The 25,124-nt window shown below is 37.8% G+C and overlaps 4 protein-coding genes across 5 annotated transcripts; 1 reads left to right on the top strand and 3 right to left on the bottom strand.

Moving 5' to 3' along the window:
* Positions 1-367: 367 nt before the first annotated feature.
* LOC125215785 (inactive leucine-rich repeat receptor-like serine/threonine-protein kinase At1g60630) lies at positions 368-4,294 on the bottom strand. Its single transcript, XM_048117329.1, has 2 exons — positions 1,868-4,294; positions 368-1,144 (listed from the first exon to the last, which is right to left on the bottom strand). The coding sequence occupies exons 1-2, from the start codon at positions 3,201-3,203 to the stop codon at positions 486-488; spliced, it is 1,995 nt and encodes a 664-aa protein (XP_047973286.1). The 5' UTR covers positions 3,204-4,294; the 3' UTR covers positions 368-485.
* Positions 4,295-5,806: 1,512 nt separating this feature from the next.
* LOC125216675 (tobamovirus multiplication protein 3-like) lies at positions 5,807-11,109 on the bottom strand. The gene is made up of 11 exons (XM_048118433.1): positions 10,677-11,109; positions 10,214-10,304; positions 10,026-10,078; positions 9,860-9,952; positions 9,700-9,771; positions 8,718-8,790; positions 8,579-8,624; positions 7,639-7,702; positions 7,451-7,504; positions 6,772-6,849; positions 5,807-6,237 (listed from the first exon to the last, which is right to left on the bottom strand). The coding sequence occupies exons 1-11, from the start codon at positions 10,839-10,841 to the stop codon at positions 6,145-6,147; spliced, it is 882 nt and encodes a 293-aa protein (XP_047974390.1). The 5' UTR covers positions 10,842-11,109; the 3' UTR covers positions 5,807-6,144.
* A 2,568-nt stretch (positions 11,110-13,677) lies between these two features.
* Positions 13,678-17,693, bottom strand: LOC125216674 (lipoyl synthase, chloroplastic-like). Of its 2 annotated transcripts, XM_048118431.1 has the most exons (7): positions 17,467-17,693; positions 16,222-16,783; positions 15,713-15,803; positions 15,350-15,507; positions 14,481-14,652; positions 14,114-14,224; positions 13,678-13,902 (listed from the first exon to the last, which is right to left on the bottom strand). In XM_048118431.1, the coding sequence occupies exons 2-7, from the start codon at positions 16,656-16,658 to the stop codon at positions 13,765-13,767; spliced, it is 1,107 nt and encodes a 368-aa protein (XP_047974388.1). In that variant the 5' UTR covers positions 16,659-16,783; positions 17,467-17,693; the 3' UTR covers positions 13,678-13,764. The 2 variants fall into 2 exon arrangements, with proteins under 2 accessions (XP_047974388.1, XP_047974389.1); XM_048118432.1 differs by lacking the exon at positions 17,467-17,693 and having other exon boundaries at positions 15,713-15,798; positions 16,222-16,592.
* A 4,709-nt stretch (positions 17,694-22,402) lies between these two features.
* On the top strand, positions 22,403-24,234 carry LOC125210027. The gene is made up of 3 exons (XM_048109607.1): positions 22,403-22,762; positions 22,854-23,325; positions 23,648-24,234. The coding sequence occupies exons 1-3, from the start codon at positions 22,622-22,624 to the stop codon at positions 23,668-23,670; spliced, it is 636 nt and encodes a 211-aa protein (XP_047965564.1). The 5' UTR covers positions 22,403-22,621; the 3' UTR covers positions 23,671-24,234.
* Positions 24,235-25,124: the final 890 nt, after the last annotated feature.

Below are 25,124 nucleotides of genomic sequence, written 5' to 3'. Positions count from 1 at the left end.
AGTCTCGCTCTTGGTTTCACCGACGACGTCATGCGTATGCAGTAGTTCGGCTAGCCGACCGGCAAGCGCCGCGAAACGGCTAGCCAGTGGGCTAGCCTCTATTGGAGATGCTCTAATCTTTTAGATAACTGTTCTTCTTAAGCAACAAACATTTCCTTGAACTTTCTCTTGATATATTGAAGTGAATGGCATAGTTCATCAATTACATGTACATCACTGCTAAGAATGTCATCAATTACATGTACATCACTGCTAAGAATGTCATCAACATATACAAAGAGAATGACTATTTTTAGAAGTTTGATGTCACACAATTTTTATTTTCATTATTAGTTGGCCAATCAAATTCCATATTTGAGAAATACACTACTGCCAAAAAGCACAATAAAATGCTCAATTTCAATTGAATTAGGTCTGAAAATTCCGAGGAAATGAAACATCACCCATTCAACAAATGAAGTAGAAAAGAATTCACATAAACAATGCTACATAGTTAACTGATCTTCCCTTGGCAAACTGTGGATAGTATCCGACCATCTCCCCGGGGAGTGGCTGCTGCTGTTCGACGACAAGTGAGCGTCCACTCTCACCTCTCGAATCATCCTCACCACGTCCCTGGTCGCGGGCCGGTTCTCGGGCACGGCCGCGACGCTCGCCACGGCAATCTCCAGGAGAGCACCGATCTTCTCCTCGGACCCCTCGTTGCTCGACGCAGGGTCGTCGCCCGACTCGGTCTCTGCGTCCCGTATAGACCGTACCCATCCGGATATGTCCGGGCCGTGTTCTTGCATGAAGTCGTGGAAAGGGGTCTTGCCGGTTAGAAGCTCGAGCAGGAGGATCCCATAGCTATATACATCGGCCTTCTGTGTTAGGGGTCTGTGGGGATCGCGACACTCGGGAGCCCGGTAGAAGAGGGACGAAGCACTGGATTCCTCGTACGACTCGGGGTTTCTGAAGGGTGTCAGTCCGTAGTCCGTGAGGCATGACTCGAAGTCGGACCCGAGTAGTACATTGGTGGATTTCAAGTTACCATGAGTTAGGCCAGGGTTCTGGTGGATGTAGAGCAGCCCGGTCGCGACGTCTTCGGCTATTTTAAGGCAAGATGTCCAGTGAAGAGGCTTTGAACCACCTGCAGTTCTTGATCCTACAAAAAATTGATTGAAGGATAAAAAGTAGAAATTAGAAATCAAAAGAATTTTGGAATATTACATTTTTGGGAGTTAATTTTTAGTTCCTAAACATTGAACTAATATCACCCGCAGTCCCTATTTTCTACACTTTTTCTGGAGCAAAATACCCCTAGGCTATAAGAGCTCTGGACTTGGCAAATAATTGCTCGTCTCGACACATACTTGAATGGAAATGAATGAACATGGTTCTCTCCCTCAAGAAAAAAACATAAATAACTCTTATAGTCTAGAGGGTATTTTGGTCTAAAAAAATGCAAATAATCTTCCAGCGATATTATATCAATATGCAGACGTTTGTGATATTTTTAAAGAATAGGGTCTACGGATGATGTTAGTGCAATGTCCATGGACTAAAAATGTACTAGTTCTCTCTACACTTTTTGTTGAAATTTCATCAGTTTGTTTTATGGTTAGATTCCATTAAGGCATTAACTAGATTCTGGTGGCCATATTTGTGGGAAGTTATCAAGCAGAAAACACAGGAGCCAAAATTGAGCTATTCTAGCAAAATATGCTATGCTTCTATAGGTTTAGTGAAAGTCATATGCCAAATTCTGTTAAAAGGCATGATGAATTGAAATCCAAGAACCATGAACAAATATTTGCTAAACACCACTATATAAACACATACTACATGGTAAAATGTAAACTGGTGAAACAAGTATAGGCATACGAACCATGTACGAGAGAGAAGAGGCTGCCGTTGGGGAAGTAATCATACACGAGTAGACGTTCCTCCTTAGCCTGAAAATAAGCCCTGAGAGGAACCAGATTGGGATGTCTTAACCTGCCAAGAATCTCAATGTGTCTTCTGAACTCCTCCATTGTCGGGTACATCGCATCTTTCAGCCTCTTGACTGTCAGAATGTAGCCCGTCTCCATCACTGCTTTGTACGTGCTCCCCAACATCCCCCTCCCCAACGTCTCAGCTGAAGCCTTCAAAAGATCCTCCAAGCTGTAATTCATCTTCTCATCACCAACAAATGTCAAACTCCCTAGCCCTTCACCCCCTTGATCCCAAGGAAACACCTCGTGTTTGCCCTCAGCGTTCTCGTCTGCTGTCCCACTAGGTGCCCCCTCCTCCACGCCTCGTGCAGCCACCTTACCACCCGCCTCCTTCTCATTGCCTCTGTTCCTCAAACACGCGATAAGAACCACTGCAATGATGCATAGAAGGACAAATCCAATGACACTGAGAACAGGAATCAAAATATGCTTCTTATTCCACTTATGATGATGTCCTGTTTCACCGGGCTCTACTGAAAATGATGGACTGGCAGATGGACCAAAACGACATGGCTTCTGAATCTGTTCACCACACAGATCAGCATTGGCAATGAAAGAGAGCCCATCGAACTTAGCCAATGCTGCAGTTATAGGTATTCTCCCGGATAGCAAGTTATTAGAAACATTAAAGAATGTAAGATTGGTTTGGTTGAATGGGGGAATAGAACCAGTCAATCTATTATCCTGCACAAAAAGCACATACAATCGGCTCAATCCAACGAACGCCTGAGGAATCTGACCCGATAGCCTGTTCTCCGACAGCACAACCACCTTGAGGCGATGCATCCGAGCAAGACTAACTGGGATTCCACCCTCAAACTTGTTGTTGTTGAGGTAAAGAGACTTGAGATTTACAAGGCCAGGAAGCTCTGGGATTTGGCCAGAAATCGAGTTCTCTTTAAAGCTCAGCACCCTAAGCTGATCCAACAGATTAAGGTTTTTGCCATCCAATGAGCCACTTAAGTTAAACCTCTCCACCACAAGCTTGGTCACCCTCCCATTCAAGCACTCTTTAACACCTTGCCACTGGCAAACATCAGCCCCTCCCCGACCCCACGGGAGCACCCCCACCGAGTCCATCGAAGCTCTCAGAGCCAAGAGAGCCTCGGCATCGCCTGATCTAACTAGTGGTGGCAGTGTGATGAGCATCAACAACAATGGTGACAGCAAGAAGAGTGAGCAAATGGGGTTGTGCTTAAGCACCAATACTTGCAATGGACCATCCATGGATAAAACTCAACAGACTTTCAAGACCACAACAACCACCCAGCTGGGGAAACTAATAAATGAGAAGTACAGCTAAAAATGAATTCTTGAATTCGTACCCATCAGTAAAAAACACATGTAGTTCACCCTAAGTTAACTAAAGCCACTTGATTAGCACTAAGCACCTGCAAAATCTCGGAGTGTACAAGTTAACAATGGCTACACCTTTGGCTTCAACAGAGCCTAAATTACAGATCTAGAACAATCATGAAAAGGGGGGGAAGGGTGTGAGAAAAGATTAGTTTTTGAAATTACTGGGGCCAAAATGAAGTGCAAAATAAGGCGCCAGTTATTGTCACTATCAACCCCTTAGGGTTGACTGACGCTCTCTCACATTTGCTTTACTGAGACGGCTTCATCAAGGTAAAGGGGAAAAAAGCAAACTGACAAAAACCCAAGAAAATGGATATCAATTAATGAAATGAAACCCCATCTACCCACTGAGCTTTTCACTAATGGTTTCTTCTTTATGCACTCAACTGTACTGCACACCTTCTCTCTCTCACTGAGCTTAGAAGAAGAAGTGAGCAATTAGGCATTCTTACACATGGCTGAAGCTCAGCTAATCAGCAAAGAATCCCACTCCCACAAAAGAAAAACTATAAAAATTGAATCTTGATTTTAATTTCCTTCTCAAGACTAGTGAAAGAACATGCATGCCCACATCCCCGAAATGCAGACGAATCTTTTCCTCTTCAACATTGAAAACCGATTGGCATAATTGCTACCAACCCGCCAATCAACTTAATTTCATGCTCTAGTGCTCTCGAAAGGTGTGAGCATTCAAGAACGCAGCATAATTGAAGCCTAAGTAGAAACAGTTGATGAGAGAGAGAGGCAAGTAATCTTTCTACTGGCCATAAATGGGAAAATGGTGGAGGTATTGAAAGCAGACAGCAGAAACAGAGGAGGCAATAAATGAGCTTAGGTGGGGAGACACGGATTCAGGTGGCATAGTTACAAGAATTTTGTGGCTATCGGCAAAAGCTCATAAAATAGTGCTTTTGTTTTGAACGTGCAAAATTATGAAAGCTAAACCACACTGATTATGTCTCTTTGTCTCTCTACTTGTCTTAATTTCTCAATTATGCTGACGTTTTGCATGATTCTTTTCTTCTTTATTCTCTCTTGATTTGTTCTTTAATTAATGCGGGTGTATTATATTGTTCTTTGATTGAGTGTAAAATTTGAAATGATTGAATGCGACAGATAAGGGAAGGGATTTTAACATAACAAATTTCATAATTTCATACACCTTTTGAAATGTAAAAACTAAAACCCTAAGTAGAAATATCTCTGTTATATCTATATACAATTTCAATATCTTCTAGTTCTGCCTAATTTTGCAATTGTTAATTAAATTTATTTCACCCAATTAGAGTATATAATTATATTTTGCCTAAAATATTGAATGCCTCATGTCTCCTGCAACAATCATATTACACGTGGACTGATTCTAATTTTTGGATGATTTTACCCTTCGAATTGGAATGATGTTACAGTAAAGCTACAATTAAGATCAATCTACATAATACACATCCTACCATTTCAGCATCCAATAATTGATCGATAGTGATTATTGTATTTTTTTTCACTCTAAAATGGCATTGTAGATGCTTCTTGTATTACAATAGTTGTTGCGGGTTAACTTGTAAAATCAGGTAGTACTAGTTTGTACTAGTTAATTAATTAATTATTGATTGATTTTTTTTTTGAAATAGTGATGGCATTGGGCTGAAGAAAATATGTTCTCTCAAGGAGAAGTCCTCAATCATTTCATAAATAAATACCTAAGTTAATTACTATTCTTTTCTTATAAGTGAGGGCTTTTTGATGAGTTTAACAATTGATTATAAATGAAAATGATAACACAACCATTTTCTAAAGCTAATTGCCACCAAAATCAATCATTATTCTCACTTATAATCACAACACACGTATCAAATTGTTTAAATTAATATGCCATCATTTCAACTTTTAGAAACACCCTAGTTCAATTTTGTCAGCGGTAGAACGACATAAATTTCAGTTGTACACATCACGCCCCAATAATGTTGCCATTTTTACTTTTATTTTTGTGAAAATTGAACTAGTATTTACTTTCATCTTTGAAGTCGAAATGCAATCATCATCTCGTACAATAGTAGAAGAATTCATATCATTCAAATACTTGTATTCGGATGGTTTAACAATGAATTTGATATAGGTGAGTGGAGTCTTCTTCTTTCAAATCTGATTCAATAATTCACTTGATATTATTGCTGTGCTAGGAAATTACCTCAGTACAAAAACTACCATCAAGATTCTAATGTGTATATATTTCACAAACTACACAAATCGACTATGTATCTAATAAAACAGTACAAATTTTTAAAAAAACCTTTAGCTTTAATCAACTCCAAAAGATTTTTGAAACATATCTCCACAACATATCTGCCTACAAAAAAATATGAATAAAGATTGGCTCCTAAGAGAATATGCTGACTTCAACAAGTAGTAGTATTATATACACTACTAATAATAGTTGTATTCAGGTAAAAAAAAAAGCTCGATGCTCACCTCGATAATAAACGAACCAAGCTTGACTAAATGGCAGGTATTCAACCCAAACCCCGGTGGCACTTGTTGTATAATTTTATACTGTCACCACCACACCCACTTTACACACATACACACGATGGCTAAATGCTATGCAAACAGAGATGACAGATTATGCACTTCTAATTTCAAAACTACATTTCCACATTAATGATTCGAAGTCAAAGAGTGAAAATTGTCAACTGCATGTGAGAGAAACAAAGAGGGTTGGAGATGGACATAAGTTGAAATGATTGATCTGATCATCACATTTCTGCTCCAAATTCAATGGTATCCCAACCCCTCCATTCAGCAGTTGGTTTCATCACCTGATAGGATGATACTGTGTAATCCCTCGTTTCGGAGGCAGTTTTCTCAATATGAAGAGCACAAGTGCTGACGGCAATATCTCCACCAGCTGCAAAACCAGTTCTTAACCGTGTCACACCTTCTACGACAAAATTGCAAGCCAAGATAAAATGCCAAGAAAAATTCTATCATTTCTCGTCTCTTTCAAGTAATCCTTGCAGAACAAAGTAGCATATGAGCTAATAAACAAGAGAGCACATCCACACACTAAAGATAAACTTTACATTTCCGGAACACTGGATTTACGTAGAGTATTGCTTAGTACAATAAGCTTCACTACTTCAAAGAATATTAACGTTTCATTCTACTTATAGTCTCGTCTACCAAAATACAAGGGTATTGTTACTTTAAAGTAGTGTGCGGAAAGAAATATTCAAGCAACCCTTCATCGGCTAGCAGACAAAAAGATTCTCAGCACCAACTATTCTCACTACAAAACACCCTAGATTTAAAAAACCACAAACACGGAACTGCTATGCAAAAAATTAATCATGCAAATTTCACTTATTTGGTTTCAGTCAGTCCTAGGATCAATATCAAATCAGTCGTAAATTCTCAAAATAAAGAGCAACCGGAATCCTACCAGATAGTAGATAAAATTCAAGATCGGATGATCCAGAAGATCTAGATCAGCAGCTGGGTCAAATGCATCAAAGCACATCTGTAGGATGTGTCACAATGGAGAACAAGGTCAGGAAGCAAAAACTGGAAGATTTAAGTCATATCCGAGACTACAAAAATGGTATAGATATAACACGCATGAAATGCTACATACTATAATAATACATTTTACATGCATGAACTCACCCAAAAAAGTAGTACACTGCTATAACAATGTGTGTACAGAGCAGATATAGGGAACAATGAAGGGTTTTCTACTAAGCATCCAAGCACACAAGAATACCGCAACCCTCTCGTCCAGAGACATCAACTCCCCATTTTAAGACAACAACACATAGTTAGAATTTCTCAATTAGGGAAGATTTTAATGTGGGGAATGGCATTTAGCTATTTCCAAATACATTACATTGTAATTGAGATATTAATATTACCAAATCAAATTTCTTTGGAACTCCGTTATTATCCATTACAGAAGTCTAGACAAGGGTTATCTTCATGACCAATCAAGTCAAAAGTAATGCCAATTCACCAATTGAACAACAAGGACCTTAAAAATCAACGATGGGTACAACACAAGCCAAATGATGATTCACAAGTTGAACTGAACTGATAACAAGCAATCTGAATCATAAGTGACTTACCATAATGCATCTAACCAGAAAACATATAAAGCAAATCGTGGTTACATAGCCAACCTGAGTGAGCAAGAGAGAGTAAGGGAGAATTAGAACATGGACAACCAAAGAAAGTAAAAAACCCCACAAGGAAAAAGAAAAAGAAAAATCTCCTAAAAGAAATCAACCACCACAAGCCCAGACTCCAACTGTACCTCCTGTAGTTTTTTGCGACGTCCTTTCGACTCCACAGGGAATCTCTGTAGCATTAAGAATAACCTTCACAAAGAAGACATTAAGTTCAGGATCAACATGAATCCATACAATGCTGCTTCATGTAGAAGAAATTTTATGAAAGATTTTCATATACCAAAATCGTCCAGGGATGAATACAGCAGAAAGGGGCAAAAATTTATTTGTATACTGCGTCCCAGGACAAAAGATACAGGCACATATGAGGATGTGATAAACCAACACTTCACTGCAATGATAGTCTTGTAATGTACGCACTATGAGTCACTCGCACAAATTATGTTTGCCTCAAGAAGAACTTTAATTTCTAAATAACCTTCATATTAGAGAAAACATGATTTTTATAGGTTGATTGGTCTCTCCATGTTGTACTCCAATTTAGGTTTCCCTTATTTAGCTGCTACTATTATTTAGCCCTAGCATTCTACTCCCTATATACGAGAGACTCTCTTGGTGTGATTCCTATGAATAATAGTACAATTTATTCTTTTCTCCTATAAGTATCTATACTTTACTGCTTTACAGTCCTAAGCAATGCAAAAATCTTGGACGAAGAACCAGGCAGTCAAATAATCCAAAGTCTGGATATGCCAAAGAAAAATTATTTCATAGGCTCTTCACGTTGTCATGTGACCACAAAGACATGGGTTCTAAATTTCTAATCCTAGCTGGTGCAAGTGACTCTGAAGGAGGGAGGGGGTTGACAAGCAGCAGCAACAGGTACACCCGGTAACCCAAGACCGCCATCCCATCATCCGTCCCCTAAGTTAACCCCCCTTCCCCCCCCCCAAAAAAAAAAAAAAAAAAGTAAGAATTGAAATGAAAAATAAGACTCACAATAAAATTATGGGACAAATCTTACTATAGAACAAATCAATTGCCCAAAGGAGGAAATCTATATACCTTCCACCATAGAGAAGAAACCCAAGGGCAGCAAATAAAGAAATAACTGCAAAATGAAGGTTCCTTAAACAAAATGAATAAACCAAAAAAAATAAAATAATACAAACTGATGCATGTAGACAAGATTAACACAATGAACCTGCAAAGAACATCTTGGTTAAGACCACCACCACATGAACAGGTTTCCACCATAGAGCTAACCACAGAATCATCTGCAACAAATTACAAAAAACTGAGACTATATGTTCTTTATGAAATGTTTCAAGTAACCAGCATCCTACAACATACGAAGATAGCATATACTGTAGGTGTTGCGGACAAGAAATAACTTTGAAAAAAAATCCAATGTCATAGGTAGATAAAGCAAGAATCACTTTCACTCTGGAATTTTCCAATCGTTTGCCATATAATGGTAATATCAATACGAAATCAGACAAATCAATTCGTCCCAAAACATGATATCTTCATCAATTGAAAACTAGTATGAAATGTGTTGAAGAAATCTGATTATAGATAGGTAGAACATAAACAAGAGCAGCTTCAACACACTCACTACAACAATTCAACAATAAAAAATGTAGAATGTTTACACATTAACATTTTAGGTTTTGTCATTTCTCTTTTCAAGCAAGCCACAAGAAATCAAATACTCATGCACATCATTATAACTCAAGAACAGTCCCCCTCCTTTGTTCTATTAGTAAACACCAGAACGTATATTGTACTCCTGAATTACCTGAACCCTTAGTAAGCAATCTGGCTACTAACAATGCATAACGTCTTAGCTAAGTGGATTCTGAAATACTTTGATGTTAAAGCCCCAGACAAGAACACAGCAAAAACATCCCAAATACAACACCGCCTTTGCCCATGAATCCACCTCTACAATAACACACACACACACATACATCCATAAAAGGAACCTTCAACAATTTCTTGAGTGGTGAGTACTCTAGTAAAAATTAAATCAATGAGCTTCAGCTGATTAAAGTGTTTATTTCTAATGCAGCCTTTTCTCAACACATGACAATACATCTTTGTACAGAACAATGATTTAAACATGCAATCAAATGACCCTATCATCGACCGCACAAGGGATAAAAATAGGTAAGATTTTTCACCTGAATGAAATAAACAACACCATTTACTGTGTAAAAGGTAGGCCTCAGACCATCCGTAGATACAGCACGAGCCTGCCATATATCTTAAAGTGAATATTTTTTCCAAATCGAATAATTGAAACCAAAGCAAGGAAAGCTAATGAAAGGATCTAGATTGAACCTGATAGTAAATTTCTGCCCAGAACAGTACAAGCAATGCATACGTCGTGAAGAACGCAAGACTCGGCAAATCAAGCAAAATATGATGCGTAATCTTCCCAACCAAAAATATCAAATCAGACAATTATAACATTTAAGAGAAAAAGATAATGAATTGCAATAAATACCTCAGGGTCCAACTTCTGAATGTCCCGACGAAATGCAAACACAAGGCAACGAACTAACAAACATCAAAACATAATAAATGTTTACATGAGGAGGAACTAAGAAACTATAAAAAACTTACCACCAGGCAAAATTGCATCTGAAATAAGAAGCTCAAAAGCAAAGGTTATTAAATGCACATGATACATACCTCCATTGACTAAGAAATTTAGAAAATGGAATACTTTCTGAGTCGTCCAACCATACTCGGGTACTCTCAATTGTATCCTAACCAGTTGTACCTAGTACATGTGAATGCAAATAATAAAAATTACTCCCATATCAATAAGACATTCACCATAAGCAGACCTTGAAGATTCAGAACTGCCGAGAAGCTAAAAAATAATTAAAAAAACAATGCCAATCAACTGCATGGGATGTATGCCCACAATGCCAAAATCAATTAGTATAATCAAAATGTACCTCAGATTTCAAAAAATTAATATGACTTCCAAAATCTTCGACAATTTATAGCAAGTCATAAATATGAGATTGGATTTATGTGTGAAAAATCATTCAGCTCTATTTATTTCATTCTATCCTTGAAAAGCTAATCATGTCTGGATAGACAAAGATCCAGAGTAAAATCAAATCAAAATGGCATGAATAATTACAAGGGCAACAGCGGCGACGATCCCATAAAGCGCCGCGAGCGCATGGAAAATACGGTCCTGCCAAGCGGCAGAGTGATTGACTATGTCCCACCAATTCGTGGCGGCCTTGAGGTGGAGTGCCACCACGGCCTCCTCCGCGGAAAGGCCAAACAGCCCCGCCACCATATCAGCAGGCCGGCCAATCAGAGATTTAGGATTAGGGGTGGGAATGGATTGCGAAAATTTTCTCCAAGAAAAAAACAGAAAAGAAAACTGAGGGTTAGTTGTATTTTTTGAAAGGGCGGTGAGAGACGAAGGAAAGGTGGAGAAGGAAGCGCAAACACGTGGGTCGACGTGGATGCGTGTTCGATTCCAGCCTTTTCTGAATGGATTGTGTTTTTGAATCAGAAAACAAAACAATACAACTCCAGACTTTGAATTTGAACTTGGATCAACCCTTACCTCATTCCCAATTTTTTTTTTAAAAAAAAAACTAAACTTTAAATACTTCAAAATTCCGCGCATGTTGGATATATAAAAGGGACACTTGTGTAAATTTTCAAACTTTGCCTACAAATTGGGAATTTCCTTCTCTCTCTATTCGTCAATACTTTCGTGTAACAATTGGATTTTTCTACGCAACGGTGATGGCGGTTGATTATGATTCTTCAGCTGGTTTGGGTACGACGCATCTAGGCACTTCTGCTTCCACACCTATAGATTCGTCGAATATTGGTTTTCAGGTTTGATATTAGCTCTCTTTCCTCTTCTTCCTTTCCAATTCGTCCAATTTGTTCTATTTGTTATGCCGTTCCTTACATGAATTGCTCGGTGATTTCAGTTATTAAAGAAGCAAGATGGAAAGAAGGAACTGGCCTTGGTGTTTCCAAACAGGTATGTCCTGTGTTTTTCCCCCTTTTGGGTTTAGGGTTTTATGCCATTATTATATGGTCCACAAAATCGATGTTTTGTTAGCTCGTTGGATTTGTACTCACAAAATATATGATGCAAAGGAAAAATTACTCTCTTTAAGAGTTCCTGATGTTTATGTGGCATATATTGTACTCTTGTAATGCAGTAATACTAATGTGCTTGTTGTTAGAAATCATTTTGCATCGCACATGAGTTTTTGGTGTTTTCTTTAGAGTAGTTGAACTTAATCTTTGATAGGTGTCTTTAATCAACAGGGTAGGCTGGAGCCAATAGCAACTACCATCAAGAAAAACAAAAGGGGTCTTGGAGCAGAAATGCCAAAGAAGCCAATCAAGCAATCAAAAGACAAGGATAAGGATTGTCCAGAAGTAAGCAATTAATCTCCATTTGGAAGATCATTTTTTTTGGTGTACTTTAAGTCTTTTAAACTATTTGTTTGACTGTTGTAACTTCAATCGTGAACGTGCGGAACTGATATGGTTTTTGTGTGAAATACTATCCAAATCGGAGCTGGTATCTGAAATGGATTTGTGAAATGGTAGAAACTTTCAAGTAATTATGAATAACTTGTTCGATTGAATTGCAAACCCATCTAGATTTGTTTTTGAAAAGTCGTAAGAATTGTTGAGGAGACCTTACTTCAGTGTCTCAGTTGTCAGAGTATATGAATGTTAAGAAATGACTGAGGTCTCGTCTGAAACGTAAATGATAATGACATTAGAATAAAACCTTTTATCAACAACTAAATGATTTTGATAAAACAGGATCACAACCATAAAGATGGAATGATGAAAAATTGTAAATGAGATGAAGAATTTTATGAACTTGTAGATGTTGAAGACGTTAGAATGTACCAAACAATCTTTAGAAAAAGTTTTCTCGAGCATGTCTCTGTTGGTAGTATAGAAATTATAGAAAATTGTCTCCTTCAGTCCTTTGAATGATTAAACTTGTGAAAACACTTCTTTCTTTGGATTCTTTATTGCATCAGGGCAACTAGAGGTAGAGAGAATTGAATAAGGATGTATATTGTGATTGTAGAATTGTCATATAACAAGGATTTTTGCATGTACTTGTGTCCAGTTTTCACATAATTGGATGGCATCAGCATCATGTAATACTAATAGATAGAGTGTGTGGTCTTTGAACGTGTCCACTTATCACATGTTAACAATATGGTAAGTAGTTGTGATCATTGCTTGCATTTACTAGGATTGGTAAATACCATGTTTTCTAATTGCTTTGTCGTTTTCAGTTGCCAAAGATTAAAGCACGAGGTGTCTCGAAGAAGAGGAGGAAGATTCAAGAGTTTGAAAAGAAAATGCAAGAAAAGGAATTTGATCAGGATTTCTTCAGGATGTTCTGGCCAGATAACGTCTGAAGTTTTGTTTCGAATGACTTATTAGGTGCTGGACATCATTGTTATCTGAAGCTTTCCTTGCAATGGGGAGTTATTTCATTTAGCATGTTACTGGCTCTCACCGCAGTTCTCACAATATGTCAAATGGGTGAGTTTTTCTTTTGATAAACCTGTAGATTTCATTATATTTTCCAAGTTCCTTTAGCTTGCTGTTTGAGAGTTGAAAATTTGGTTCATTTTCCAGGTTATATTCTGAAAATATATACTCCTTATGTTGCTGAGCGATTGGTTGGCACAGCCTAAGTGCAGCATGCCATCTGCAGTTCAAAGTTGGCTCTCTCCGTCTCTCCTCTCCTTACAATTTTATGTTTACAGTGGCTTTTGTGGACAGATTCTCATGGAAAATATGTGTATATGATGGTAGATTGGAGTTATGTCGAAATTGATCATGAATACGACTAATCCATTTTAATTTCAAATTTTGTTGTTACACTAAATTAATATCTATCTGGTGGTATTGTAAAATTATTGGTTTTCTGTAATTGATCAAATCTGTCATGGGAACATAAATTATGACTAAATCTTGTTCTGACTAAAATAAATGATGTGTTCCAATTTTACAGGCTTTAAAACTTGTTCCGACTAATATAAATAATCCCCGGTCCCAATTAAATAAAGTTATTAAGCCTTTTACAATAATTAAGAAAGTTGATTGGGAAAGATGATAAATGCAACCAAAATATGCCTGTTTATTTTGAAAATAAATATTTATACGAACTAGTATTCCCTGCGAGTACAATGCTAGTTCTAGAAAGCTTATCTACCAATGCATTGGGTATTATTGGTAGCTAAAGAATCCAGGTCCTCTAAAATGTGTCGAACAGATTCAATTTTGTTTTTCTCCTTCACCATAGTCTTGATAAACAGCTCTCCCGCCCTATATGATGATCGAACCTAGAAACCAACAAGAATGTTAACAACATGCTAGTAGATCGTACTTGCTTTGAAATTTGTTCCAGCTCCAGTACGAAGAAAACAACAATTGATAGTACTTGCTAATTAATTTGATACAACAGTCAAGTATCTTGATAGAAAGTTTCGGCATGAACAGAAATAGGAAATGAAATTCTCCAATGAAAATGAGGATCAAAATGCAAGAGTTTACCAAGGGTCCACTGGCAACATAACGGAAACCTATTGATTCTCCGTATTCTTTCCAGAAAGCAAATTTTTCGGGGGTAACATACTCCTTGACTGTTAGATGTAATGGAGTAGGCTGCATGAGACAGATAACAGTGATTTAGCATTAGTTTCTTGCATATGCTTCAGGTAGAAGAAACGCTATTTAAAAGATCAATGACGCTAAACAAGCATCATCAAATGAAGAGTCATGGAGTTAGCCAACTTAAGAGAAGTGTGCAGCTTGAATAAAAAAAATGAATTACACCACCAACTATAGATAAAAGGAATGGTAATGTTATTAATTTATCAAGTCCCAGAAGTATCGTGGAAAGGTCTTTAGCATAGCTCACCTGTAAATACTGTCCTAGAGTCAAAATGTCAACACCAATTGCCCTTAAATCAGCCATGGCTTCCTTCAACTCATCATCACTTTCACCAAGTCCTAGCATAATAGATGATTTTGTTATCATCCCTTCCTTGTCGCGCTTTGCGTGTTTCAAAACTGATAAACTTTGCTCATATCTGTAACATCCAAATATAAAAAAACAAGTGTCAATATACTTCTTTACCAAATTTACTAAAAGTAACTACTTGGATTTTGTCAATGATGATGAAGTTAGATACTTTAAAAGGAGTTGAAAGATGACAGATAAGGTTATTCCATTCACCAGGTCAATAAATGGTACAACTGTGAGATAGACTTGTTATCACAAAAGATGATTAGGCTTCTACAAAGGGTACTGGTATTTTTGAGAAAAACAAGCTGAAATGATATACTCCATGCAATAGCAACTATGGTAGCAAACTGTGTTTTCAATATGACATTTGCTGTAGGAAAAATATGAGATATTTGCTTTGCTTCACGAGTTACTTAAAGGACACGACAATACTCAAACAATTCCAAAGCAATGATAGGCAGAAGAGAAGAAAGAGAAATAAGAGAACAAAGGAAAATAAATGACACGAGAAGTTATGGAAAATGCACCAAAAGACTCTAAATCTCACTTTTATACTATATGCAAGTATGCAACTGAAATAAAGATATGCCTAGTGCATACAGGTACTTCCTATTAGCATGAGAACTTCAAATGCTGGTTCCTACCACAGATTTAGAAGCTTTAACAAATAAGTGTTCGAAATCAATAGGGTTACTCTCAATCATGACCAGGCGAGGATTCTCTAAAACTGATACCATAATACCAAAGGCAAAGTTACGTACCCAGCCCTAGGATCTCTGACTATCCGCTGCAGTCGTTTCACAGTTTCAACATTGTGGGCGAACACATCCAACCCTGAGTGAACAAGCGTGGATACAGCCTCTAGATCCCCTCGAAAATCTGATGTTAAACACTCGACCATAATTTCAGGGTTGAGGGTCTGCCAAAAAAAAGTTATATTGCATGTTAGATTTACTTATGAGTGGCCATCTTCACATAAACTGAATATAATGATTCATGCAACATCAGTACCAACGTAGTACTAGACTTGTACATGCGTGTGATTGAATATGCGCATATGCATGTATGCAGCAAGCACTTTCTCTTCCTAAGAGATTTAATTCTATTAAAGACTCAGAACAAACCTTCATGGCTTTCACTGTTTCTGCAAAATGGCCACTTCCACCGTCAGGTATATCATCTCGGTCCACGCTGGTTAAAACAATATAATCTACACTGAAAAATAAAGCACTGTCAGACTGTGATATATGCAAAGTTTCTTCGAGATGGTAACATTCATTGTGCTATGCAGTCATACTGATAAAGCAACAAAATAAGAAAAAGATACTTCCTTTACAACTAATAAGAGGAACTAACAAATACTACCATTACTATATCGAGGAATTATACATTCTTCTCCCTTCTTCAAAACTAATAATGTGCTATGCCGCCAAAATCTCCTCCAACCCATACACACTCACATCACCAAAGAGATTCTCATCCAATTTCACTTTTCAGAACTCATTAATGTAATCGCATTTGTAACCAAATTTGTAAAACAATCAAATTAAACGATCGATAATCATAAATCAAGTAGCAGAGATGGATTCCACACAATGAATTAAAAAAAATGAAAGCGAAGAACATGAATTACCCCCAAGTTGCAACAGCTTTGGCAGTATTGTAGGGCTCCATGGGATCTGGGGGCGGCGGGTTCCTACTGGTCTTGACCGCACAAAAACGGCAGCCCCTGGTGCAGGTGTCGCCAAGCAACATGATGGTGGCGGTGGAAATGCCATCGCTGCCGCCATTCCAGCACTCCCCAATGTTGGGGCACTGCGCCTCCTCACAGACGGTGTTGAGCTTGAGCCTGGAGAGCGATTCCTTGACCTCATCGAACTTTTCCCCCTGCGGCGCCTTCTGCCTAAGCCACCCAGGCTTCTTCACATTGGGGTCCCGCCCCGTGTAGGGTCCCAACCCTCCCAGCGGCGCCTTTTGGTCTAATTGAGAGCGGACGGTGAGGGTTTTGGGTGTGTAGGTCGGTGAGGGAGGTAGAGGCGCCTTGGGATTGGGAATGCAGTGGTGAATCATTGTGATTTGAAATTGAGAAGGAATGCGTGGAGATGGAAGTGATTAATTTGGAAATGCGGCGGAGGAATCGAAGAAGGAGATGTGTGTCTCCGGCATCGGAATCTCCGCGCGTGGTTGAGCTGCCGCTGTAGTTAGTTGGGATTAGTTGGGATGAATTTCACACTTGTAAAATTTTTAAAGGGTTTTATGTGGAAAAAAAAAAATTAAAAACATGATGATTTAAAGAGAGGGAAATTGCACCATGCATAAAATATGTTTCATTAATATTTAAATCATACAAAAAGTTTTATCATTGCTTTAAATTAATACATTTCGTTAAGTTTCTTTAACACCATTTAAAAAATTGCTATTAAGGTTTGTTTTTATCTTTAAAAACTAAATTCGATGCCCTATTTTAAAAACAAAAAGTATGAAAACACTGTTTAGATGTTTGCTATAGCAAAGAAACTGTTTAAAAGTTCCACATTGCATATAATGATATAGTAGTAGAGTGAAGATTTGCTGTTTAAAAATTCTCCAAATGATACAGAGAGTAAATACTATAGCAAAACACCTTTAAAAATTAAAACAAATAACAAAAAAAGAGTTAAACTTTTAGTTATTTAAAGGCCTAACTAAAAAAATTCTAAGTGGCCATTCATCTTTTTAATTTTCCATATAAATAAAATAATTTGATTGAAAATACATTCAAAACACTTTAGCAGAAGTGTGAAAGACGAGAATTTTAATAAAAAAATCCTAAGCTTCAATAGAGGTTCTGGACCATTTTCTCTAAGCTTATAAAAATTGGATAAATCTCTAAGTTTACCTTGTTGGGTATCAGTGGTACTTCAGGATCGATGCACAAACAAAATTTTATTAAACACTCGACAACGGTGTACGAAACACCAATACACAACACAGTGGTGTACACAACACCAACACAACACTACGATTCTTGGAGGACACACCTCACAAGAACTCGAGGACATACCTCGCACTCACAAACACACACGTACACTCTCACTTAGCTCTCTAATTGTGTACACCTAATACAATATGGCTATTACCTATTTATAGCCAATTATGTCGGTTATACTTGCCGGCATTCACTAACTAGAATATTCTAGCTAGTACTTAATTAATTTACTCATTTAAGTTGCCATGCAACTCTTGATCTTCTCGAATCCTCCAACACACTACCATATTTAATTACTGATTAACATAATCTCAATTCCTCTAGATTGTTCTCTAAAGTCGGTGGAGTCTCTTTCTCAACACTCTCCCTCGACACCGGCTCCGTATGTTTAGCTGCTCTTGTAGCTTCTGTAGCTCCGTAATCTGACCTCTTCAGGATGCATACTTTGACACAATTCTTCTTTTGAGTCATAATCTTTAAAATTTTTCTTCTCCAGCAACTTCTGTGTTTTGCTTGATCTCCGAGCTTATGGTTTCTCTGACTCTTCTTCGGACTCCAAGACCTTTTCTGGCTGCTTCAGCTTTCTTGCTGCTTAATCCGCTTCAATCCCTGATATTTTTATTCCTTCACCTTCATCATTATCTCCTTGAGTTTCTGGAAGCTCAACATGTTGCTCGTCAATTTTCTCCTCAACTTCTAGCAGCTCCAGCTTTCCATTTGCTTCTCCCCGAGTCTCTCTCATCACGGAAATATCCCACTCATCTTCAGTTGTCATCAGCATGGAATCTTCAAAATTCCAATCTTCTTCTTCTACAACGGATGACGCATTGGACTCCAACTCTCCATCACTCAAAATAGCTAATGCTTCCATGTCTCATTCTTCTTCATCCGGTGATGCTCCACTAGTTATCACTGCATGACTTTCTACTAGCTTTTTCTCTGACCGACAGTACCTGGCTACGTGGCCCTTCTTCCACAATTATAGCATATTCCATCAAACCTTCTTGGTTGATGAGATTCGTTGCTTTGACCATCTCTGCGTGTTGCTCCCCCTAGCTGAGAGCGTCTCTCCTCTCGATCATCTTCTTCTCGTTCACGCCATTGATCTCGATCACTTTCATCCCTTCTACGTCGATATTCTCGATCACCTTCTGTTCTCCTGCGCCAGTGATCATTTCTGGCAAAGCGGCCCTTGTTTCCGGCGAACAAGGCTTCTTCCTCATAATCCTTCACTACTACTTTAGACATCTTTTCATCCAAAGTCTCTTCATTGGACAAGATATTCTCTAACTCGTCCAAAGTTGGCTGTGTAACCCAACCGCGCGTGGCAGTCACAAGACCCTTGAACTCGGGTCTTCGACCGTGGATGATGATCCTCCTCATACTCGTCTCGTTAATCACATTATCGGGATCTAATTTTGAAATCTCCTCACACAATGATTTAACTTTAGAAAAGTACAGTGAGCTCCCATTGCGAGATGAAGAATAGCTCATTCTCAAAGCGCTGCAGCTTTGCCTCGTTCTTCTTGGCGAAAGCGGTCTTCAGAATCTCTCACGCCTCCTTCGGTGTCTTAGCTGACCTGATACGTTGCATCTGCTCGTCTTCTACCGCAGCCATCAATACGAACATCGCCTTTCCACTTTTCATCTCCCACTCTTTTCGCGCCTTCGCATTGCCAGTCGGTGGTGCGGTGTTATCCCCTCCAACAATATCCCATAAGTCCTGACCTATGAGATAATAACGCATACAGATACTCCAATTTTCATAATTATTGCTATTTAGCTTCTCGATGCTATTGGCAACTCCAGAAAAATCCGCCATCTGGTCCTGGTGTTCTCCAGCTGTCAACTCCGGCAGAGTAACGATGCCAACAACAGTCCTCGACTGTTAATTCTGGCAGAGTAACAGTATACTCTCAATCTGCAAACGAACACTTCAAAATATCACGGCTACAACAACGATCACCACAACGTGACGTGGCTCTGATACCACTTGTTGGGTATCAGCGGAACTCCAGGATCGACACAAGTGGACTAAGTTCTTCGCTAGCACCAGCGCACATGACCTCCAAGCTACTTGGCCACACGGCTCCATATCGCCTTCCTAGTGTTCGTATTCTCTTTTCTAATCTACTTTCACCATGCCGAGCCGATCGAGCCCGCGGCTTCTCCGAGCCAGGATAGGGCTTCTTATTATGATCAATGCAAAATTATTAGCAAAATTGAGCAGTAAACTAAAAATAATCACATTTTGCATTATATAGAAGACACGTGGCACAGTTCCCTCTCTCTTTATTTCTCGCGCTTAAATCAAACTCTATAAATTAGTTAGCTGGTAGTTAGGATATCCACTATAGTTAGCCGGGCCAAGCCACGACGTGTGGCCAGGCCACAAAATCGTGGCCGAGCCACCAACACCCATATTTTCCACTATAGTGGACATGCCCAAGCCACACAATAATTTATTTTTTAGGGAACATCTTTTTTGGTCCACGAACTTTGCCAAAGTATCATTTTAGGTCCGTGAACTTTGAAAATAGCATTTGAGGTCCATCAACTATGAGTTAATATCATTTGAAGTACTTTTTTACTATTTCCAAGTTTTTCTGGACGAAAATACCCTCAATACCTTAAAGAGTATAGATTTTTAATAAAGTTATCATATACTCATATTTTTTATAAATATCTTTATAATATATTTTTGACGAATTTTCTAAATATAATTTGACCTTCAATATTATCATTTAATTTTGTGACATGCAAGTCAAATTGCTTCTTCAATTTTTTATATTAAAGAATTTTAAAATTGAATAAAGAAATTTTCTTTAATAATAAAAAAATTAAATAAGGATCTTTTCTTGTATGTCACAAAATTAAGTGATAATATTGAAGGTCAAATTATATTTAGAAAATTTATCAAAAATATATAGTAAAGATATTTATAAAAAATATAAGTATATGATAAGTTTATCACTTAATTTTGTGACATGTAAGTCAAATTGCTTCTTCAATTTTTTATATTAGAGAATTTTAAAATTGAATAAAGAATTTTTCTTTAAAAATAAAAAAATTGAATAAGGATCTTTTCTTGTATGTCACAAAATTAAGTGATAATATTGAAGGTCAAATTATATTTAGAAAATTTATCAAAAATATATAGTAAAGATATTTATAAAATATATGAGTATATGATAACTTGAAAATATTTTCAAAGTTCACGGACCTAAAATGATACTTTGGCAAAGTTCATGGACCAAAAAAGATGTTCCCTCTTTATTTTTTCCATTTTGTTTATATTTTAATTTTACTACAATAAAAATTATTAGACTATAATAATTAAATAAAATGCATAATTTAATGAAAACTAAATCGAAAACCAAATCTTCGTTGTATTATAGAACATGGTAAAATTATACAACGAAAATTGTTTTAAAACACTAAAACAAAAACTAAAAATAAGAGTTGAATTTTAGGTATATATAAAAATATTTTCGAAAACTAAAAATTAGCCGGGATCGTCTCCGCCTTGCATTTCACGAAAATAAAAATTGAAGGGAATGGGGTTGCAATAGGCAGAACAGGGGACAGAGCAATGGGCCTTAGAGCATCCGCAGCGGTGCTCGTCCGTGCGTCCGTCCGTCCGTGCCGCTGGACAGAGCTCGTCCGTCCGCCGATGGAGCTCGTCCGTCCGTGCCGCTGAGCAGCCATACGTGGCGTCTTCTTATTGGCCAACGGCATTAACGTTGGCAAATTCGATTTTTATTTTTTATTTTTTAAAAAATTCATAAATAATTCAAAATAATACCAAAAAATAAAAAAAAATATTTTTGGATTCCCAAAAAAATAGAGCCGTTTATAGACGTTTTTTTTTATTTTTGTGAATTTTTTTTAATCCCAAAATCATCTATAAATACACACATTAATCATCCATTTATAACATCAAATTATCTCTCATTCATACTTTTTCATACTTTTTAATTTTATGGATTTTAATTACGTAATTTTTAATTTTTAGGATTTTAGTTATGTATTTTTTAATTTTTAGGATTTGAATTATGTAATTTTTAATTATTTTATAATTTGTAATAGTATTCCGGGTATTTTTAATGCATTTTAATATTGTGAAAATGTTTTTATATAAATTGAATAATAGAATGGTGGGACCCTTGAGCTTGTCCTTAGCTAAGAGCATGGATGTGGGTGTTGTGCTCTTAGCTAAGGACAAGCAGTAAAAGTAGGTCCGGGCCCACTTCCGTGCTCTTAGCTAAGAGCACGGATGGGGATGCTCTTAGAGCATCCACAATAGGGTGGACACTTTTACGTTTTTTGTCCATAGCCACTTTTTATTTGTCCACGGCCACAAAAAAAAGTTTCCGCAGCAATAGTGGACACTTTTTTTAGCCACATTTCACTTTATTTTATTTGTTGTATATTTTAATTCAATTACAATTAAAATTATCGGACTAAAAATAATTAGATAAAAACGGCTAATAAAACAAATTAAAATTGAAAACTAAATTTTCGTCGGATTAAAGTAAGGGGAAAATTACAACGAAAATTTGATCTACGGAAAATCACGCATGTTCTTCACGCTACGCCGCCTCCCCTACGTGCCCAGACCTCTTCAATCAAATCGACCTGGAGTTGGTCATGTGTTGTGCTCCTGCGTATATCAGCGAAACGTTGGATCAGATATTCATTACTACGTGGTACACCCATCTGTATCGGCGCGGAGGCAACGCCGTGACTTGTACTTGCACCATCTTCCGGTGCCCAACGTTCTGCAGCAAATCCTTTTTTTTTTTTTATTAAATCTGATTTTTTTCTCCTATAAATACCCCCTCTCCCCTTCATTTCTACTCACCCCATTCTTGTGTTAACAAGGATTTCTCTTCTCAATCTCACAATTTCTCTCATCTCTATCTCCATTCTCTCTAATTGCTCAAGTTGTTTACTATATTTGTGCAAATTGTTCTTATAATTTACTTCAATTGTCTATCATAATCATCCGGTCATCCCTCACTACTCTTGTTATACTCTCTCTTTATTTTTCAATTTGCAAAAAATGTCTTCATCTCGTCGTGGTGGTGATCGGGGCAAGGGAATTGCCCAAGACCAAGATCAAAGTGGTCGTCGGAAATCAAGGCGCCCTAGTCGTCGTGAGGTTATGGATGAGGTTTCCCGACAAACCGCTATGCGTTTGCAAGTAAGTTGTTCGAATATTAATTTTACAAATTCTTGTTTTTGGTATTATACATTATTTATACCGTTTATAACTTTATATATAATATTTGTAGGCCGAAGAAGATCATAGGGCTGCCATGGTACTTAGCAACATGAGCGGCGGCGAAGGTTACGAGTCTTATCACTCTTATGGTAACGTGAATTTATCATCCGACGACGACGGTGGTAATGGTGGAGGATCTGCACAATATCCTCCGACGAGCGCCGGACAAGTTGGTGAAAATGATGAAGCGGTTCCTCCTCCTGAAACTCAAACCGAGCGGGGTAAGGCTAATAAGAAGGCCTTGAAATCGGATATTTTTGTTAAACATTATAAAAAAGTCCCGGTACTAGATGCAACCACTCAAAAAGAGACCAATGAATTTGTCGCATATTGTAACTATTGCGATAAATCCTACCCCTTTTTTGCCGGTGGGGGCTATGGTACTCTCCATCGTCATTTAAAGGCAAAGCATCCGATCGAATATGGGACCGCCAAATCCCAAACCCAACTAAACTTCCCGTCCGGTGCGTCTGAAACAACAGGTACGCCTCTTTTTAAATATGATCATAAAGTCGCTCAAGATGCTATGGTTAGATGGGCTGCAATGAAGCATTTGCCTTTCAATTTTTTTGATGACAAAAAATATGAAGTTACTATGCAAACCGCTTTTAATGTCGGTGCTAAAAGAATACCCGCAACTTCACATCAAAGATCTAACAACAGACAATTTTTTGAGAAGCAAAAAGAAGTAACACGTTTTTTGTCCACCTTGGGTCACAAAGTAAACATTTGCTCTGATGTGTGGACTGATGCTTTTCAAAGAAATTCTTATATGGGCATTACATGTCATTTTTTGGACAATAGTTGGACGTTGCACAAGCGTTTGATTGGTTTTAGACAATTTCCTACGCCACACACCGCACCCGCAATTGCTGCTTTAATTATTCAAGTTTTGAATGAATATAGATTGTGCAATAAGGTATTTTCTGTTGGTTTTGATAATGCAACCGCTAACACTGCAAGTATTGCCGACTTAATTGCGGCTTGTGCCCCGGTTATAAATGGTAAGTACTTTCATCAAAGATGCATTTGTCATATTTTAAATTTATGTGTACAAGATGCTCTTTCTTTGTGGCAAAAACATGTTGATCCTATTAGAACTGCCGTAAATTTGATCCATTGGAAGCCTCACATTGGTAAGGCTTGGAAGAAATATTGTCATCAAAAGAAGATCAGGTACACAAATTTTACAATTGATGTGTCTACTAGATGGAACTCCACATATGATTGTTTGAACTCTACTTTGGAGCATATAGATTATTTGATTGATTTTTTTAGGACTTATCCCGTTCCTGATTTATATTTATCGCATGCATGTTGGGAGCAAAGCATGAGTTTGTTTAAATTGTTCAAAGGTTTCAAAAATGCGACTGTTGAGTTATCGGGTGTTTATTATTGCACATATGTTCGTGTTTTAGAGCATTGCATGTATATATCACTTGGTTTTAAGACGGCTATGAAAAATTCCGTTACAAATCCTGAGTTGATGTGTGTTTTATATTATATGATTGACAAATGGCTTAAGTATTTCAGTGAGATTCCAACGGTGTTTTTGATTGCAAAGGTTTTGGATCCGAAATGGAAATTAGTCGGTACCTTGAAGATTTTAGAATTTTATTACAACAATTTGAGTTCTATTGATCTTCAACCACTTCGGGATTTGCAATCCGAAGTCAATGAGGACAACAACATACGTTTGTCCGAAACATTCCAAATAAACCTCCCCAATCTCTCCGTCATCAAACATGCATTTGAGTTTGAGTTGCGAACTCTCTTTGCCGAATACGAAGCCAAGTACAACAGTACCCACCAAGTGAGACAACGACCCACCCCTCATCAACAACACAGTTTTGGGTTCTTTCAAGTTGATGACCCCGACGCACAATCCCAATTGGCCGACCTATACGGTTACACCACCAGCGGCAGTTCGTCGGCAAGGAGTACGGTAAGTGAGTTAGATTTATATTTTGACTTACGCTTTTCTTTGAATGAAGATGAAGGTCCCGTTCCCAACCAAATCGACGTCCTCGATTGGTGGGGAACACATGAGAAAGATTTTCCCATCCTTGCATCAATGGCCAAGGAGATTTTTTCAATTCCGGCTTCCACTGTCGCCGTCGAGTCCGCTTTTAGTGTTGGAGGCAACGTCTTGGACGATAGAAGAAGTAGACTATCCGGCCAAAATATGGAAGCCACCATGTTACTTGACGATTGGTGTTCGGCTGACATTAGAGACCAAGAGCTAGATTGGAACACCCAAGTACAAACCGACCAAGACTAC

The sequence above is a fragment of the Salvia hispanica genome, chromosome 3 (assembly GCF_023119035.1).
Source record: "Salvia hispanica cultivar TCC Black 2014 chromosome 3, UniMelb_Shisp_WGS_1.0, whole genome shotgun sequence".
Classification (NCBI taxonomy): Eukaryota; Viridiplantae; Streptophyta; class Magnoliopsida; order Lamiales; family Lamiaceae; genus Salvia; species Salvia hispanica.
This window is presented reverse-complemented; position numbering and strand designations above follow the sequence as displayed.

Excerpts from the sequence above, each read along its gene's own strand:
- LOC125215785 (XM_048117329.1), bottom strand. The coding sequence starts at position 3,203 with ATGGATGGTCCATTGCAAGTATTGGTGCTTAAGCACAACCCCATTTGC. Across the intron at positions 1,145-1,867 it reads CCTCTTCTCTCTCGTACATG|GATCAAGAACTGCAGGTGGT; the intron begins GTTCGTATGCCT and ends AATTTTTTGTAG.
- LOC125216675 (XM_048118433.1), bottom strand. The coding sequence starts at position 10,841 with ATGGTGGCGGGGCTGTTTGGCCTTTCCGCGGAGGAGGCCGTGGTGGCA. Across the intron at positions 7,703-8,578 it reads TTTCTTCTCTATGGTGGAAG|GTTATTCTTAATGCTACAGA; the intron begins GTATATAGATTT and ends TTCTTTGTGAAG. Across the intron at positions 6,238-6,771 it reads TGAATTTTATCTACTATCTG|CTGGTGGAGATATTGCCGTC; the intron begins GTAGGATTCCGG and ends CTGGTTTTGCAG.
- LOC125216674 (XM_048118431.1), bottom strand. The coding sequence starts at position 16,658 with ATGATTCACCACTGCATTCCCAATCCCAAGGCGCCTCTACCTCCCTCA. Across the intron at positions 15,804-16,221 it reads AAAGCTGTTGCAACTTGGGG|TGTAGATTATATTGTTTTAA; the intron begins GTAATTCATGTT and ends TTTATTTTTCAG. Across the intron at positions 13,903-14,113 it reads ATGTTGCCAGTGGACCCTTG|GTTCGATCATCATATAGGGC; the intron begins GTAAACTCTTGC and ends GTTGGTTTCTAG.
- LOC125210027 (XM_048109607.1), top strand. The coding sequence starts at position 22,622 with ATGTCTTCATCTCGTCGTGGTGGTGATCGGGGCAAGGGAATTGCCCAA. Across the intron at positions 22,763-22,853 it reads AAACCGCTATGCGTTTGCAA|GCCGAAGAAGATCATAGGGC; the intron begins GTAAGTTGTTCG and ends TAATATTTGTAG. Across the intron at positions 23,326-23,647 it reads CGGTGCGTCTGAAACAACAG|TTGGACGTTGCACAAGCGTT; the intron begins GTACGCCTCTTT and ends TTTGGACAATAG.